General features: G+C 43.1%; 1 protein-coding gene across 2 annotated transcripts in view; it reads right to left on the bottom strand.

The window, feature by feature from the left end:
- Positions 1-434: 434 nt before the first annotated feature.
- Positions 435-18,766, bottom strand: part of LOC138453056 (cGMP-dependent protein kinase 2-like) — a 524,549-nt gene continuing 506,217 nt past the window's right edge. The window contains exons 18-20 of one of the 2 annotated variants that reach the window (XM_069605521.1): positions 11,109-11,171; positions 9,243-9,318; positions 435-2,017 (exon numbers count right to left, since the gene is read on the bottom strand). In XM_069605521.1, the coding sequence (XP_069461622.1) occupies positions 1,931-2,017; positions 9,243-9,318; positions 11,109-11,171 (226 nt within the window). In that variant the 3' untranslated portion in view covers positions 435-1,930. The remainder of the gene's footprint in view (positions 2,018-9,242; positions 9,319-11,108; positions 11,172-18,766) is intronic. The other variant, XM_069605520.1, reaches the window with a different exon arrangement.

Below are 18,766 nucleotides of genomic sequence, written 5' to 3'. Positions count from 1 at the left end.
TTCCTGACGTTCAATGTAACCGGTCAAGTTGGTTAGAGCTCTGAGAGCACAAGTGGGAAAGTCTGTGGCTAGTGTACTCATGAGGTAAGGCAGGGCCGACTATGAGCGCGGATCCCACATCATGCTTCATGCATAGTCTGCATTTCCAGCAACCACTACCGAACCCTATACGGCGACCATGTTGGGTGAAGCGAAATGGCCCGTGCTAGACTGGGTGCACAAGCTTGGCCAATCGTAACTGGATAGTGATGAAAATAACTAAAGGATAGAGCCAAGCCTGGAGCACAAAATCAAATGTAATGTGCATACAAAAAATAAAAATAAATAAAAACGAAATTAAAGTATGAGTGTGGAAATAAAATTCCAATAAAAATTGTCAATTTGAGATTAAAAATCAAAATTGTGGAGGGGAATGAAATGAAAAAAAATGGCATGAAATTAAGGAAATTGAAAAAAATTAAAACACCCCAATTATAGCGGTTAGAAATCAGCATGACATGGCCCCAGCTGGTTTAAGTAAGTAAAGCTTACAACTGTACTTCGTCATTCAGGCCGTGTGTGTGTGTGTGGAGACACAGAATCCATTGTTGCTCTAACTTTAAGAGTCTAGCTGGTAGGAAAACTAGTGTGGACAGAACCTTAACGGCACATCATGGTTTTCATTGATTGCCTATTGAGCCTCGATATATAGTGGATATAAAGAAAACACTTTCTATATTGTGTGCCTGCGCGACCTTCTCTCTCTTGTGGGATCTGCTCCCACAACTCCTTCCCCAAGTGTCTGACGCAGCTTTGCAGCATGTCATGGGTTATACAAAAACACAAATAAAATAAAATATAAAGAAATAGCAAAAAAGGGTGGTCAGACAGATCTGTGCAAGATTCATATTTCACTTTTTATTGCACATTTTTAAGAAATAAATTCCCTGAAACGAAATTTGGCTTAATTCTATTTGAATAGAAACAGGGAGCATTCCATGGTTCATCAGATTGTGATATTCCATTTATTTCCATCTCAACGTGGTCGTTATAAGGCTAAGAGATTGGTAAGACCAAGGAGGTGCCAAGAGTGTATGGCCCAACAAACTGGGTCCCTTGCCAGGTCTGTGCAGTCATCATGCGGCTAGGTGTCAACAACCCACTCAATGTTTCCTATCACAGATTCCTTGATGCCCTCCAGGTTTGAACCTCTCTCTCTGAGATGAGTTTCGGCACCCGTCCATCGACCAGCTGTTCATCAATTTCATCCATAAGAAACAGAATCTGAGCGGAATCGTTGGGCATCCTAGCCTGGAGTCTTCCTCTGCCTCTTTTTGATTCGGCAGGTAAGTCTACCCCTCTCGTTGAGCTATGTGTTTGGGTGAGGAGTTGGGCGTCAATTGGGATACTTCTTACTTTCTTCAGATATGAATCTGTTGGCTCCAAACGCAGGACCAATTATTCTTTGGACTCCATCCAATAGCTTGGAAGAGCTAGCCACATAATCCAATCTCCAGCGGCCAGGGGTCAACTTTTCTCCACACAATAATGCTTTAGTTAATGTCCATGTGCAGGCTGTAGTACCAGGAGAAGTGCTGATTGCATGAACGTCTTCAATACCCGGGTGATCCTTCACATTTGGCAGCTGCTCAATTCTAGACTGCTTGGGTGGCGTGAAGCTGTATCGAAGAGCACAACCAATGAATAAACACATGTGTGAACCAGATTAACTTAAAGATATTAAAATCTTCTTCTGGATCTTAAGCGAATCAACTTTAACTCAAGACTCCTGTCTCCAAAGTCATCAGCATTTGCTTGGACCTTCTAAAAGTGGAGATGCGCTAAAAATGACCATCGTCCGAGGAGTCTGCAAATTCCCTGCTGGTGCTGGTAAAGGCCCTGTAGAATCCTTGACTGGATAGGAACATGTTCTGCATCCAGAGGGAGTGGTTCAGAAATCCTCATCCCAACCAGAAAACTCCTCTTCTGCAGTACACTGGACGATTGAATACCTCCTAAAGTTGACGTATGGTGGGCCCTGAGCAGAGAGAAAGCGACACAGCAGTTAGCACAGCTTTATCTCCTGGACATCCGAGCAAGCCAATGAGTTGAGAGGCAGTTGTACAGGCACCTGACACATCGTTAGGCAACAAAACAGATAAACACAGATTTATTAATCTACTGCGGTAGATAGCGCCAGGTGTTAAAGGACCTAACTAAGGATTGGAGTGCAATTACACCAGCATCTAGATAATTGCAAGGGGTCGCCAGCTCCACCACACAAAGGCCAACAAATTCATTCATAGAAAAGTTGTTGAAATACTCAGTGCAGAGTCATATTTTTCTTTCAATTCTATATTCAACTAATTTAACGTAAAGAAAGGCGTTGGCACCAAAGAGTAACAAAAAGCCCAAAATAATGTATAGCTTAAAGCATGTGCAAAATCCCTTAATCTCGTTCGTCCTTTCAAAGTAATTTTTTAAAAAAAGGAAACCGTTCCCAAAAAGATTTTTTGGGGATGCTGTGTGCAAGGGAAAGTGCTATTTGTAGGGAAAACCATTGGCAGGGACAGTGACTAATTAAGAAGAAATTGGGAACCACCATAATCAAAACAATTTGAAATCTTACTAATCTTACTGTCAAAACAGGCACTTTTATTAAGTTGAAAAATGTAGAGGATACCTTTGGAATGGAGCTGGTTCACCCTTGCTGAGGCCATCATCATCGCAGTGGTGTTGCCATCCCTGATCCATTACCCGAAGAGAATACGCCCCCTTCCCCTATGCTCCCTATAGGTTGCAAACAGATCAATCTATGGAAATCCCCCAAAGGTCAGAAATACCCACCAGCTCAAACTCATCCAAGTCCAGAGGCGTAGACAGGGTAAGGCCTGAGGTGGCAAAATCAGTAAATGCTGACTCAGCAGCGCTGTGTGGGCATTTATAGATGCCAATGTCGCTGTAGTGGGCCCAACTGCATTAGCTTCAGGCCCCTCTTTTTAGATCATCCTGGCTACGCCTCTGTCCAAGTCCCAATTCCAGGCTGGCTGTTTCTGTGTCTGCTGCAATGCCATCGATGTGTCCTAATACATTCAATAATATTGCCGATCGGTAAATGCTGTCAGTCGGAAAGGACCAAATTTGCTTATAAGCAGTTACATTCATGAGGGTGAGAATTTCTTAGACAAAGATGGAAAGATCACAAATAAAGAAGGAAAATAGAGAGGTAGAGACAGAAAATAGAGAGGTAAGTTGTCACAGCTCATGACTATGTCCAAATAGTTTGGATATGGATTCTGGTTGCTGGGCCTTATGTCTCCATATTCCTAAGGCTGCATATAACATTGCTATATAATCAGTGATTTCTTTCTCCGAGGGGCACAGCTTACTTTTTGGTATGTACTTGTTGAAAGTTTAAATGAAAGGAAATGTGTTTGCAGCCGGACTATGGATTCCATCTGTCAATATTGACGAGTCTTTAGCTCTTATTCATAGAGCGCTTTCCAATTGGGGTTTGCCATTAAAAAATCCTTCTGTGAATTGGGCCCTTTAGTTCTTCTTTGGCGTTCACATGTGCAGTTTTCATGTATAACCGTGAGCATGATTGATTGCACGCATAAATTGATATTGATGAAGAACAGAATTTTCAAGTCACCTTCTAGCGCACATGAAGTTAACGCTAACTATAGGTTAAATGATGTTCCAAAAATCATGTTTGTTGTATCATGAGGCTTTTTTATTCCAAAAATCATCCTCCAAAAATTGTTTTTAAATAGTAGTGCCTTCTACACGTGTTTCACCAAATCTTTTGGCTCATCACACTTCTGAAAATCGTCTTCTTTCCTTGTAAGAAAGAAGACGGTTTTCAGAAGCTCTCAAGACTCAATCGAAAGACTTTAAAGAAACTCCTATTGGGGTAAAACAGCACAGGGGAAACCCCAAACACACATGCTACCAAGACCACTCCAATTTCAAACTAATTTGGAATCTAAACATGGACCAAGCTCTCTAGATGAATGCAAAAATTTAATCATTAGGCATGTTTATATCTAATCAATGAATTTGAATGGAATTTTCTGTTATAAATCCCTCCTGATGAGCCAAAAGATTTGGTGAAACACGTGTAGAGGGCAATAATATTTAAGAACAATTTTTGGAGGATCATTTTTGGAATAAAAAAGCCTCATGATACAACAAACATGATTTTTGGAACATCATTTAACCTATAGTTAGCGTTAACTTCAGGTGCGCTAGAAGGTGACTTGAAAATTCTGTTCATCATAAATTGTGACACACTCGGGAGTCTGAATGTTACTAGTCACCACCAAGCAGCACCCAAATTACCTTTATCAAAATAAAAACACTGTCAACCAAAGACCAATTCGCTATCAATTGTATTTGAGACTGCAAATGTATAAACAATAAATTGATATTGATATTGATATTTTATTTCTAACGCGCTCGCACACAGGTGTCTCAGAGCATTCTCCTGCAGATGCGCTCAAGTGCAACGAGTCAAAGCATCTTTCGTGCCATGTGGGCGTGTCTCCCTAACTCGTTATTTCTTCCAATCTGGTGAGATGTTGGGCCTTTGCCTCAGAGAATAGATGGAGCAGAAAGGGAGGCAGGCAGGGCGGTTCCCGCAATTTCTCTGTGATTTGGTCTTGAAGGGGTGTTGCAGACTGCCTGTGAAGCAAACACTCTTAACAGCTCCCCACTCCCTTATTTCTCTGCTTCCCTCGCTGGGTTCTTCCCGCTATGATTGTAAAGCGTTCTGTTGCTTCCAGAAGCTGGGTCTGCGCTCAATAAATAACCTAATAGTAATAATAATAATGCTATTGTTGGCAGGGCATCTCAAATACAGTGACTTCTCATAACCCACTGCAGGTGCTGTAGTAGGTTCTAAACTGGGCAGGGAGAAACGTAGCCGTGTCTCCTTTCCCAACTACAATTAGTAATGTCTGTAGATCAAGTAACGAAAACACTATCTATCTATCTATCTATCTATCTATCTATCTATCTATCTATCTATCTATCTATCTATCTATCTATCCATCTATCTATCTATGTTTTTATATAGCGCCACTCACCAACAGGCCTCAAGGCGCTCACAAGACAGACATAACAAAGAACAGAGACCAGTGTCAGAGAAAGAGATTCTATAAAGAAGAATCTCTTGGTCAATTGCTAATCATTTCTAAAATGGCGTCTAGACCTGGCTATTTTGTGTGGGTTGTTTAAAGGCCAGATAGCAAAGGCAGCCTCTTACCTCCAGCTCTGTCTTTGTTATACAATGGTCATTTCCTTGCACTTGTGAGGCAGTGGCGTGTCCAGGCTCTCTTGACTGGGGTGGCCCAAGTGGGGCACTGATTTATGCAGGCGTGGCGTGAAGTACGAGCGCACACACACATAATGATCATAGTTTAGGATAATGGGGAGGCACCTGGGGTGGCCCATCAGATTCACGGGAGAGCACGTGCCCCTGCCCACTCTGCGCACCCGCCACTGCTGTGAGGTCACAATATAGTGGAGCTTTCTGGTTCGGCAGGTGATGGAACAATCAGCCCATCTGGGGGTTTAAAAAAAAACTTTTTTGAATTTCAAAATAAACCACAGAATAACATTTCATTACCAGAACGACAACCTGGTGGAAAGGCAACTGGGCTGTCTGTAAAGGGCCCACACAATTACATTGGTCTCTCTGCACAGGTGGCCTTTACATGGGAACACCTGTTGCATTGACGTGGGGTCGCCTGCACAGGTTGCATTCCCATGCATTTGCTTGTGCAGGTGGAATTTACACGGAACCGCCAGCACACATTAGTGTTGGGAGTATGGATAGCACATCCTTTCCACTGCTGTCATGCCCATTTGTATTTGTATTTGTATTTATATTTGTATTTATTTATTTGTAGCGCGCAGCCTTGCCCTGAGGCATCTGCGCAGGTGGTTACAAGAAGGTGGTTACAGGCACGCAAAGGGGACAGGCTTACAAAGGAGAAACAATCAATCTTACAATGATACAGCTAGTGACAAAGCGGAGCAGGTGACACATAATTGCTCCAGTAGTGTATAACAGGTGCTAGAAGCTAAAGTAAAGGCTGCAAATGAGAGAGAGAATTAAGAGAACATGAAAGTTAGACCATGAAAGAAGTGCTGGTGTACTTCAGGGTGCGCCTATGATGGGAGTGAAGTAGGCTCATCAAGCTTGTGAAGCCAAAATTTGGTTTTGGTTTTGAAGGAGTGGAACGTGGGTTCTGATCTGAGTGTGCAGGGGGTGGTGTTCCAACGTTTAGCTGCAAGGACAAGGAAGCTAGATCCCCCAGCAGATTGTAGCTTGAATCTGGGTATAGAGAGTGTGTTGACATAGGCTGATCTCTACGGTCTATGCGCAAAATGTTGTGAGAACCGGCTGGTCAGATAGGCTGGTGCCAGGTTATTCTGAACCTTGTAAATTAAGGCTAAGGTTTTGAGAGATATTCGCTGCGTGACGGGGAGCCAGTAAAGGTTACGTCTGATGTCAGAAATGTGAGATCATCTCGGGATGTTGAGGGCTGCCCTGATGGCATTGTTTTGTGTAACTTGTAGCTTGTCAATGTTTCTTTTGGCTAGACCCTAAGTAGAGGGCGTTACAGTAGTCTATTTTTGCCATGATTAGTGTTCTCGCTAGGATGATGCAGTTCTCAGTGTTCAGGAAGGGTCTGCAAGCTGTGATAAGTTTACAGGTATAGGCCGAGGCGGATACTGCGGCATTGGTTTGTCTAGTTAGCGACAGAGTTGCGTCGAGATAAACGCCTAGGGTTTTGGCTACGTTCGAAACTTTGATTATGTTGCCATCTATGGTGAATGATTTATATGCTGGGTCAAGTTTGGCCAATTTGGAGTGCGTACCTAGGATGAGTAGCTCCGTTTTCTCATCATTATGGCAAAGCCCGTGATGGGCCAGCCAAGCCTGGATGATTAGGTAGACGTCATTAAGTGCCTTTGTGTCACGAGCAAAGTCACCAGAGATAGGGATGAGTATCTGGGTGTCATCAGCATAGTTGGTGTATGAGACACCCAGATAGTCAAGTATGTCAAAGAGGGGCTTGGTGAACACATTGTATAGTGTAGGGGAGACGCAGGATCCCTGGGGGACTCCACAGGGAACAGGTGCAGGTTCTGCAGAGGCTAGGGGAGAAAAAACCCTCACGGTTCTGTTGGCTAAAAAGGCACTGATCCAATTGAAATGCACAGATCTCCTTTCAGAATGAGGTGATCTGAGCACTCCTCAAACACAGTGTGACAGGGTGAGAGGCTTGACACTGTCAGGAGAGACCTGGGACCCCATCCACCTTTGACACAGCTGTGATCGGGGCGCACTCCAGAGCTAGTCGTATCTCAGACGCAGGGAGGGGAAGCTGGGGAAGGGGGCTCAGTCATTAAATGTGTCCTGCTCTGTCGCATCTCAGTACTATTTATGGCCAGAGTTCTCTTTTGCCTTTTGTTAGAACTGCAAATCTCAGAATGCACCTAGGAGCAACAAAGAAACCCAGACAAGAGCCAAGGTAATGAAATCTAGAACAGGAATGTCATGGACTGGGGTTTTCTTGCCAAACAGAAAAGAGACACCCAGCACCCAAGCTGCCAACCCCAGATGGACCCCAAGCGAATGGTGGGACTGAGGAGAGAGCGCAGGGGAACAGGAGACACAGAAACTGTCCCCAAACTGAATTGGCAGCAACTCACCCACACTTGTAGAAAGCCATATGGAAAACTCAACACCTGAGCACTTGACTGCCACCCTGTAATCGCAGGCCGAAAATGGGGCAGGGCTAACAGGATATTTTAAAGCTTTTTCAATAGTGTAACCCGGCCCCCAGAGAAAGAACAGCTTTAGCGAATCAATAGAGAGCATTGCAGCCAATGGAAAAGGGGTTAGGGGCAGTCAGAACTAGAACGCGAGCACTATAAAAGGGGAAAAGTAATGGAGTGCAGAGTGTGAGTTGCAGGGGTGAGGTTAGGACATGAGGAGGTGGACCAAGAGACCAAGCAGAGGATGGATGGTGAAGTGCAGTGCTGAAGAGTTGGTGGCAGCTGAGGCACGTCAGGTATTGATTTTGAGAGGGAAAGGTACGTGTTGTATGCAATGTAGTGTGCAGAGGGTGGTGTAAAAAGTGAGTGAAGAAAAGCAAAAAATGACAGAGAGAGGTAGAGGGAGTGAGGGTGGTGGATAGACTGCATGGTAGGAAGGTGTGGAGAGAGTGTGCTGTAATAATGATGAGGTCAGAGTGAAGCAGAAGGGGAATAGTGGGAAGAGATTGGCGTAGGGAGTGGGTAAGATTAGGGTACCGATGCATAGATGGGGCACTGTGCATATGAGATTGGAGAAGGGAGGGGTAGCGGGTAGAGCGATCAGTGTCAGGAGAATGGAGAAGGGAGTAGCATGGAATGGGAAGAGGAGAGTAGAGAGGAAAGGAGAGTGGACAGGAGAGGAGAATAGAGTGGTGAGAGCAGAGAGAGGAAAGGAGAGGGGTGAGCAAAAAAGAGCAGAGAAAGTGTGAAGAATTGGAGGGAGGGAAGACAGGACAAGAGAGAGAAAGAGAGAGTAGAATAGAGGGAGTAGTAAGGTCAGGGAGAGGAGTAAACGCATGCAACTAAGATAGAGGCTGGACCAGAGTGTCTGACATTGGTACACCAGAAACACCCATTCCTGTTCAGAAACCTGAGGAAGTGCTAGGTCAGGGCACCCCTAAAAAAACGGAGTGAGTAGATAGATAAGGCAGCAAGTATTAGACAGTGCAGGGGAAATATGGGGCGTTCGGGGTGCCTGTGGTGGGGTGGTGGAAAGCTCACAGGAGACAAGAGAGGGGAGGCCTTCACTCTACCCTGCCTGCAGCCTGGCCAGAGAAAAAACATGTTTGTTTTACATTTTGAAGGTCAAAACCCTTGAACCACCTTTCTGAGTGTGGTCATTTGTGACACATGCAAAAATAAAAAGTGGGTATCCTGTGTTAGATTTTATTTGCTGTTGCCCATACTCTTCAATGCATTTTCGCATTACTGATATCATTTTCCCCCTACTTAGTCATTTGCCTTTGTGCAAAAATGCATTGAAAGACTGTGTTATTTTGCACCAGGGTATTTTTGCGCTAGTGGTAATTGCAAAAGATTCTGTAGAAAAGCTGTTCAAGTTTCTGCCAAAAGGTATCCTCCTGCTCACAGACACGCACAGATGACAAATAATACAGTGGTTATCTCGGCATAATAACCCCTTCACACACCTGTTTAATTAGTGATACTGTGGGAGCTTCGAGCTGCCTCGCGGATAACTTCTTCCAGTTCAATTTGTTGAACCACCTAAGAGTTAAAGCAGAGGTAGAGAAGGGAGTTATGAATACAATACAAATGCAGGTCTCGTGAGCACAGAGTGAAGGTGAGGTGATGGCGGCGGGTAGGGTGTGGGTCGCTGCCACAAAGCATCCCCTTTCTCTACTGCTGGCAAAAGCGGCGCGCCAAGCTCCTACACCTCCTCCCCAAAATGATCAAGATTTGCATGAAACGATTAGCAGTCATATCGCACTTGCGCGATCTGATTGACACAAGGCCTAGTAAGATCGTTGTTTTGTCCTCCCTTGTTTCCCCCTCCTTGTCTTGTCGCGCCTTGAAACACTTGTGTACAGGCATGTTGTAAATACAATATCATATCATCATTCAATATGTATTTTTGGTTCTACCTTCTTTCATCGACAGTCAATCTTATACACTGAAAAATACGGTATAACGTTGTTTAAGTACAAAATTACAAAAAAAGTAATCACTCTTTTCTTTTTTTGGGGGGTGAGGGGGTTTCCCACCAAACCCCCTCCCACAACCTATTTTAACTATTCCCAATCCCCCACAACCCCTTATCTGCCCTTTCCCACCCCCCCAAAAAAATTAGACAAACTTTTTAGTAATTTTATACTTGTTTAAAAGGCTGTCGTAAAACGTTGTACTGTATTTTTCAGTGTATAAGGTTGTTATTATGACTTATACAGGAAGATATTAGCAACTGTTTCCAATTGCTGTATCCTCCTGCTGTGACATCATATTGATGGACTAAGGAAGCCGTAGTCATCTGCCACGACCTCACAGCAGGGGGGTACCGCATTTTCTTCGGCAGGTATTATTTTCTTCATTTTAGGGGGGCTATTTGGTCATGGGAGATGGAAGTTGTGTCCTCATTTCAAGTTTGGTGCTATTCCCTGTGGCAACACCACCAACCTCTTTTACCGCTTATGCCACTCACATTCGTGGTAAATCTGATGAGTGCGAGTGGTGGAAGGGCCGTGTTGATACCGATTCCTGGAGCCCACAGACCTCCACTGGGGATCTGGAGGATTTCCCAGCAGTGGTCATTTCACCCGCAGTAGAACCAGCAAGTGCTGGAGGTATAGTTTCCACTTCATCCCCAAGCTCGTAATTTGGCAATGCAGGTGGTAAAATGGTGATAGTGAAAATTCCTTAACTTTGCCAGTATTTTTTTCCAGCACCACCAAACTTGTAATGTGGTCCTTTTGTAATTTCTATCTTGTACATAGTCCCTCATGCCTGCACGTTACAGCAGCTGCAGTGCTGGTCCATAAGGGGCAGAGCAGGGCTTAGAATAGGGTTTTGGGTGGAGGGGTGATACACAACATACATTTAGAGACGGGTCGTTTTTAACTACAGGGTTCACTTCACCTCAGGGTCAGAGTGACATTGCAGACAACCTGAACTCCACTCTCATCCTCCTATCCGATGTCACTCGGATCCCATTAATGAACATATCCCTCTAGTTAAAAGCAAACCTTTCCCGGATTGGGACACTCTGAAGTTAACACAGGAGTGTATACCTCTGAACTGAAACACGTGTTGAGGGGAATTCAACCATCAAGATGATTAGTAAATAATAACATGGAAAGAGTATATTGATAAATCAATGTTGAAACTACTGCAAATTTAGAAAACCAACTTTTTTGGTAATGAAAATCCATTGGCATTCAGATAAAATGCAGAGTATGTATATGCGCAAATTCCCGCCAGAGTTTTAAGGAGCAAATGTTCTTGCAATGCACATGACTGATGGTGCATTGAAGATCTCACGCCCCCTTCCAATGAACACTTACCTGTGCTTCTTCAGGCCTCGGATCCCGTTCTTGGTGTTTCCCAATCTCTGACCTGGTCGAGGCCTAAAAACAACAGAAGGGTTGAAGGGAGTGAAAGAGACATGGTGGTGGCTTCGCTTGAGACATCTCTCAAATGACTCCCCAAATCAGATATTTTCAGCCTGAGTGTGACATCTACGTATATATAAAGAATGGTCTAAGGTTTGGCTCTGGAGCCAGTGGGAAGTAAAGGGGGGGTTTGTACCAAGTTTCCATAGAACACAATCTTACCAACAAGGGATTAGGAATGAAATGTATGTTTTGTACCATTCCATATTTTCTCGCAGCATCCTACGAGTGGATTTCACCCAACCAGGCTACAATGTATTAGGACACCTGGCATGGGTGATCATGACAGTCTTAAATAACATGCAGAAGCTTTTTAAAGTAGACGAGTCAAAATTCCAACACATGCAGTCAGAGAGGACAACTCACAACCTTTATAATGATGATGATAACAATGGCAATCATAACAACAATGCTAACAATAATTATGATTATAATAAACATAACAATAATACATTGTAACAATTCAGGCCGTGACAGTGAAAGTAGAACTCTTGCTCTGGGGGTTTGGTTTATTCTTTCTAGTACAAATGGTTGACATCAATGTGTTAGGAATTGGGCAGTGACACATCGTCTATATATAACAATATCCAGAAGATAATGAAAAAAAATCCAAAAGATAATGAGAAATAAAGACATTTTACAGGAAGAAAATAGGAATAACTACATTTATCATTTTTCTTGTGTTTTTTAGAAAAGATAATTCTGTCCAAAAGTATGAATTCTTTTTTAAAACATTGTTTTTCGTTTCTTAATGATGTAGTCGTGCACCGTGAATCCTCCTGTTGTCCCGGATCAATTGTGCACTGCTTCTTTTTCACGTGCATCTTTACAACTGAAATTCTCTGTTACCCCAAGAATGCACCCAACCCTCACCACACCCTTTACCTGCTGGAAACCATGATGTGACTGGCCAGACGTTTCTCTTTTATGTATTTGATGTTCTTCTATTAAATATTAAAGTTTTGTTATTTTTTACTTTAATCTTTTTTACGTTTATTTTTTTCACTAAAGGGTATCTTAACCTCCTAATTTTCAGTGGTGTGCAGGAGTCCTGTAGTGGATTACTTTCTAATTCATGACATACCATTCTGTCAATATGCATTTCATATACCTCTTTAGCTAAGAAACATGAAATAGCAATCAGGTATTTGCCCAACATGATCAGTTCCCTTCATGATCCGAATTCAAGTAGACAATAGATGTACTGACGTTTCGCAATGGCGCCCTAAGGCTCCCAATCAGGTTCTGCTCACGTCGTATGTCTTACTTTTTCTTCTCTACAAGGCTATTTTAGTCCCTCTGCACCTCACATTCCTGTTTGCCTGTGCCCTGAATATTTAGAAAAATTGCAACATTGGAATCAATTTCTTTTAAAACGCTTCTGGTTTATATTTTTCCAGAATCATTGAAGTATCTCAGATGTATATTTAGGACGCTTTCACTTATTGGTATTTGCCGTGTCTGATTCCCGGCTTTCTCCAAAGGCTGAACCTCCTGAGTTAGTTGCTGCCTCCGCAATAACCTCCCTTAATTCTTCTCGTGCGTTGCCAGCACCTGTCCCTAGACCTTGGCATCCACCTGACTATGAAATTCACTCTTTGGACAGTTGAATAAGGACTGTTTCACAATGTCTGACTTTCGATTTTGAATTTCCTGAGCGTTTATGAATTTTAATGTGTATTAAAATTAGGGTTGTTTGAGAAGTTGGATTATTTTGTTTCATTTTTTTCTTGCCTTCCTTGTTTAACAATCTTTTGAATGCAGTTTTTCTTTACTTCACCAATTACATTGGTTTATTGGTTTGCTATTTTTAAAACATTTTATTTACTGTTAGGGGGTCATTACGACCCGGGCGCAAAGGGATACCGGGCACCGTTAATGACACTGGTGCCGGTAATCCCTTTGCACCCTATTCCGAGGTCCCTTTGCGGGTCCCTCCGTTAACGCCTGGTTTTACCAGGTGTTATGGACGGGACCCGCAAAGGGATACCAGGGTCAATAACGGTACCGCAATTTGCGGTACCGTTATTGCCGCCTTCCCTCGTCCCATTGAGCCCTATGGGGGCTCAAATGGGAATGGGAATGGCATTTCAAATGGGGATTTATGGGTCCCGCAAAGGGCAGAATGGACCGGTAAGTCCCCATATCAGCACGTCGGTGGCGGTACCGGTATTGGTGCTAGTCATGGCGCTAATAGCGCCATGACTAGCACCAACCTCGGAATGAGGGCCTTAGTGTTTAAAAAAAATGTATTACGCTAAATCACTTGCAGATTGATATTGAGGAAAGTGACAATAATGGCTGCAATGTTAATCCTTTAAAAATGCTTGTGGATTAGTACCAGCATAAACATAGCCTCTGCCTATCTGTTTAAATAAAGACCTGTGTTGTGCGGGAGAAGACACCTTCCATGAGGAATAATTGCACTCACACTGTTTCCCCTCTGGTTAAATAGTGGTGACTAACAGTTAAGATGGCTTCTATGGCCACTGACATGGGTCATCGGAGGAGGGACACTTCTTATTGTCATTTATGACCCTGAAGAAAGACACATAAATAAAGTCTGAATGACAAAATGTGCTAAGAGATGTTGATGAAGGTCTTTGTCCTCTCATTTGGAAAGGGGGGCTGGAGAACTAGCATTGGCCAAAGTAGGGGCTCACTTGGTTAAAGGGTGGCAGCATATCAAGAGGGGGAAAGTTACAAACTATACCTAAAAAGGTTTTTGGTAGAAAGGAAGCCGAATGTAGTTATACTGCGTTCGTTCGTTCGTTCGTTCGTTCGTTCGTTCGTTCGTTCGTTCGTTCGTTCGTTCGTTCGTTCGTTCGTTCGTTCATTAGAGACGCTTATTGTGCAGGTGATGATAGAGGTCGGTGGGATTGGAAAATGGTGAGGTGGCACCTGCCAAGTGACTGCCATTAAATGCGTAAGATGAAGTACACCATGATACGAAATAAAGCGTGTAGTTGCCATAATGAAAATTGATTTACGGGCTCTTGATTTCTTTGTGCATATATATATTTATATATATTTGTGAAAGTGTGTTTGAATGTCCGGTTTTGGCTCCAGCTCCATAACAATTGGTGCGCTGAAATGTTCGCTCATGGTCGGCATACCACTCTGGGGCATACTGGCGATAGTGAAATTTAACCAAGCCCACCCATTCGCCCTACACAGGATGTGGTCTGTCCGTGTGCTATCAGTATAGGCGGTTTCGGGAGAGTGACGATTTTGCGATTGTTTGCTCCCACCCAACAACTGCTGGTGGGCTGATATTTTGGCCCGTGTTCAGCATAAGAGTCAGGAGTGTACTGGTGATGGTGAAATCTGACCAACCACACCCATTCGCCCTGCACAGGGTGCGGTGCGGCCGTGCGCCACCAGTCTAGGTGATTTCAGAAGATTGCCGATTTTACGACTTATCCAAAAATGAGTAAATTAGGACACAAAGTCGGCAGACCAGTCTGGGGAGTACTGGCGATAGTGAAATTTGACCAACCCCACTCCTTCGTCCTGCACAGGGGTGGAGTGGGGTCTGGCCCTGTACCATCAGTATAGTTGATTTTGGAAGATTGCCAATTTTTTTGATTTTTCAAAAATAGGAAATTATGACACAATAAAAAATACACAAGGCTACAGTAGACCCCATGTGCATGTCAGCTACAGACCCGTGCAATGCTGTGTGGTATTGCTAGTATTTTATGTTTTGTTTTGTTTGTTCTAACAATCATTGTGTTTGTAAGAGAATTGATCAAAATCTCCTGTCTTGTAGAGCTACATTCATAATACATGTTAAAAAAACAAAATCTAATAGACATTGCTGGTAGGTGTTTTGCGCTTCTCCTATGTTTATCCTCAGGGCAATTTGAGGACAAATGTTAAATAAGAAAATGAAAAACCTGCCTATGTGAGGACTACGGTGTTTATCACCTTTCTTCAGTTAACAGTTTGTGGAAAAAGAATTATGATATGATATGGCATTTATAACGAGCCTACAGACAAGTGTTTCAAGGCACGACAAGGCAAGGGAGGGGGAACAGAGGGAAGACAGAGACAATGATCTTACTAGGACAGGTGTCATTGAGATCGCGCAAGTGCAGGGGAAGGTGGAAGGGGAAAAGTGCGGGGGGGACAGTGCAGTGCATGGGATTAACAATAAAAAATAAATAGAATATATAACACCAATAAATAAAATGGCGGCCAGCTGCTGGCAAGTGCAAGGTTAAGTGCAGACATCAGGTGTCAAGTGCTGATATGGGACTGAAGGGATACAGAAAACAGTCCCCAAGTGTGGGGAGTGCGGGGAGGCAGTGCAGGTGTGCAATTGGTGGGGACGGGGACCTGGGCCCAAGATCAGAGGGTGGCCAGGTAACCAGTGCAGTTTCAGTTTCGGCCAGGAGTTCAGCAGGGGAGAGGAGGAGGGAAAGCAGAAGCAAAGAGGAAGGTTTTGAGGTGCTGCCGGAACCGGAGGTGGTTCTCCTCAAGTTTCAAGGAGGCAGGGAGGCTGTTCCCGAGGTACAATTATAGAATCACACAGACTGGGAGTATTATAACAATTAATATGTGACTCTGAAGTTTGAGAAATAAAGATTAGTAATCAATTTCAGATTTAGACACTGCAGCTGATAAGGTGGTGAAAATGCCCTTTTGTGTTTTTTTGAGCTTTGAATCCTTGATCAGCGATATCAAAACAACAGGCTGCAATATTTGACACTAGCAGAAAGTGCCCGTTCTTCGCACGGGTTCTGTAGACAGACATGATAACACTCTCAGTCGTTAACAATCACAGAGAAGACAGGGAGGGTAGGGGAGATTTGGCATGCTGCAGCATGATGGGACCTTCTGTGGGTTCTCCCCACCTGATGCCTCACCCTGGCACGGTGCAGTATGTGGCGGTGCAGATATCTCTAAAACGGTGCATCTTAGGGCCTTGAAACCAGATGCTTGAAATTGAGCTATGCTGGGTCCTCCCACAACCACCTTGATGTTTCGCTTCTTCCAGACAGCCTCTCATGTGTACAGGGGCTGAAAATCCAGGGAACGGGGTGGGCCGTCCACATGTAATGTAGCCAGTGACGTCTGGACGGTCCTAACAGGCAACTGTGCAAGATTTGGTGCAGATTGGTGGAACGTTGTGGAATTGTATGTGAACCAACAAACTAACAGATTTTCTGTTTTAGATATATATATATATATATATATATATATATATATATATATATACATATATATATATATATATATATATATATATATATATATATATATGTAGATAAAGGCTGTTGAGGGTTTACTCTTACAATTTCCATGCACACACCCTTGAATAGTGGGACACGTGATATTTTGCTGATGTTTGTACAAAACGTAGCTGTGGCATAGGTTTTTAAGTCTCCATGGAGTTCCTGTTGCATCTACGCTGGCAAATCTACAAAATCCATCTGGTATGGGTGTCTGTTTTTAAACTGATATTATTGTTTTATTTATTTATTTAGGGAAGAATTCAAATAATTTCAAAGGGACATGGGCACTCCTTGGACAGCTCTTAAACACTGGCTTTGAGACAGTGGCTAAAAAAGCCTTTTTTATCTGCCATAACAGGCTATATATGCCATTCACTATATTGTTGCTACGGTGGGGTGCTGTCACAGATCAGGGACAATGTGCATTGAGCTTTTTCAGTTTTGTGAAAAGGAGAAGAGTAATGCAAAGCGAGATTGCATAATGTATGTTGCTCTGGACCCAGACATACTGGCTTATTAGGAACCGTGTTGCGCAATACAGGCTAAAACGTCACAATTTACATACAAACCAGATTTTTAACAATCAAATGAAATAGGCAACTTGGTACCACATAAAGGCATAACTGTCAAGAAAGGTTTGGAATTGCACATGTTCTGTATGTATGTACTTTTTGTGGGGCTGAGTTAAAAAGCCTTGGGCCACTCTAAGGAATACGGTGCCGTAGGGGATACATTACCCTTTTCATCCTGTCATGGATTTCCCACCTAAATAAAACACACTAGATGTTCCTGACATGCATAGCACATAATCCACTTTTGTACATTGTTTTCAGGGCATTCAATGCTGTTAGGGACTTCCCACCCTTCTCTCTTTAAAGTGCCATTAGCTCTTGGTCAGGTTCAGGGTGAATATTGTATTAGAGCTCCCCAGTTTCTCTATTAACTTGTCCGACCAGGGTATAGGATATGCATTGAATTCTAACAATTCGCTTATTTTCCAAAAGTAACACAAATCTTCCACCCGACCTGGGACCTCCAACAAGGCCTTTCAAAAATGGTTCACACTGTCAGCCAGGTCTTGTGGAGCGGTATTTGGAAGGACTGTTGGAATGTTCACACCTCCAACTGGAGGTTGTGCAATATTGTCAACAACTCCCTTTACAGCCAGGTCCACTTCTCCATTATTTTAGCGTGTTATGTGTTAAACCTGCTCATGTTTTCTGCATTTTGGGTTGCTGTATATGAAGGTTTAATTTTCCCACAGACTTTATTATCCCATATTGGCCAGATCAGTGGTCTTAAAATGCGTTCACGGATGTGAGGCAGCAAAACATACCCTTGCCTTCTATTACAAAGTTCCTTGAGCATTCAAGAGCTACCTCCAGATGATGGCATGGATCAAGGTCATCTGTTCCTTAGTTTTCTACAGGAATTATGTAGCATTATTAACATGGTTCTCTATAGACCCTAGTAGTCTATCCAGGATGTCAGAAGGATTCCTATTTACTAATTTGTCAGGGGGAGTGCAGTAGAGGCCTGCAGCATTTTCCTGCTGGCAAAAAAGGCCAGTGGATTCAATGAATCCCAGGTATTCCCATCCTTCACAAACAATAGATGTTTCAAGATTGTGTTGAAGCACTCTACAAGTCAATCTGTTTGAGGATTATACATGATAGTCCAGAGTAAACTCATATTCATTTGCAACTTAACTTCTTACATAGGTTTTGGTATAAAAGTGAATCCCAGATCTGTTTACTGGCATATAGTGTGGGCACTGGAATAATGATTGGTGTTTTACAATGGTCATACTGGCACACGCAATACTGTGGGCATTGGAATTATGACAATACACTGGGCCATTCCCGTATGTGCTGTTGATGACTTGGCAATTTTTTAGGTGTTACTCTAAAGAACTGACTGTAATGTCTGCTGTAAAAAGCACCTTTTTCACCTACTATTAAAAACAATTACTGGAAAGAGGTTCCCAGAGCAACACTGGGTTGGTTGTGTCTAGGTTTGGTCACTCATTCTCATTAGTGGAAAATATCTACAGCCCCTGAGTGAACAAATTCTCCAGACACCTTTTATAGTCTGTGATGATGCGTTTATTTTTTCGATCATGGTCCACAAAAAATACTGCCTGCCAAGCCCGACACTGGCACCTCTAATCTGCCCATTGCTTAAGAACAAGCAAAGCAGCTGTTAAACAACCCCCATTTCTTCCTATAGATAGAATCTATATACATAGGGCCCGATTAATGGAAAAGTGCGCATTTCTCCCACATTTGCCGTGCGGCGAGAACAACACTG

Source organism: Ambystoma mexicanum, chromosome 4p, assembly GCF_040938575.1.
Source record: "Ambystoma mexicanum isolate Mex_15411 chromosome 4p, UKY_AmexF1_1, whole genome shotgun sequence".
Classification (NCBI taxonomy): Eukaryota; Metazoa; Chordata; class Amphibia; order Caudata; family Ambystomatidae; genus Ambystoma; species Ambystoma mexicanum.
The sequence above is the reverse complement of the archived record's forward strand: the minus strand, read 5'-3'. Positions and strand labels throughout refer to the sequence as shown.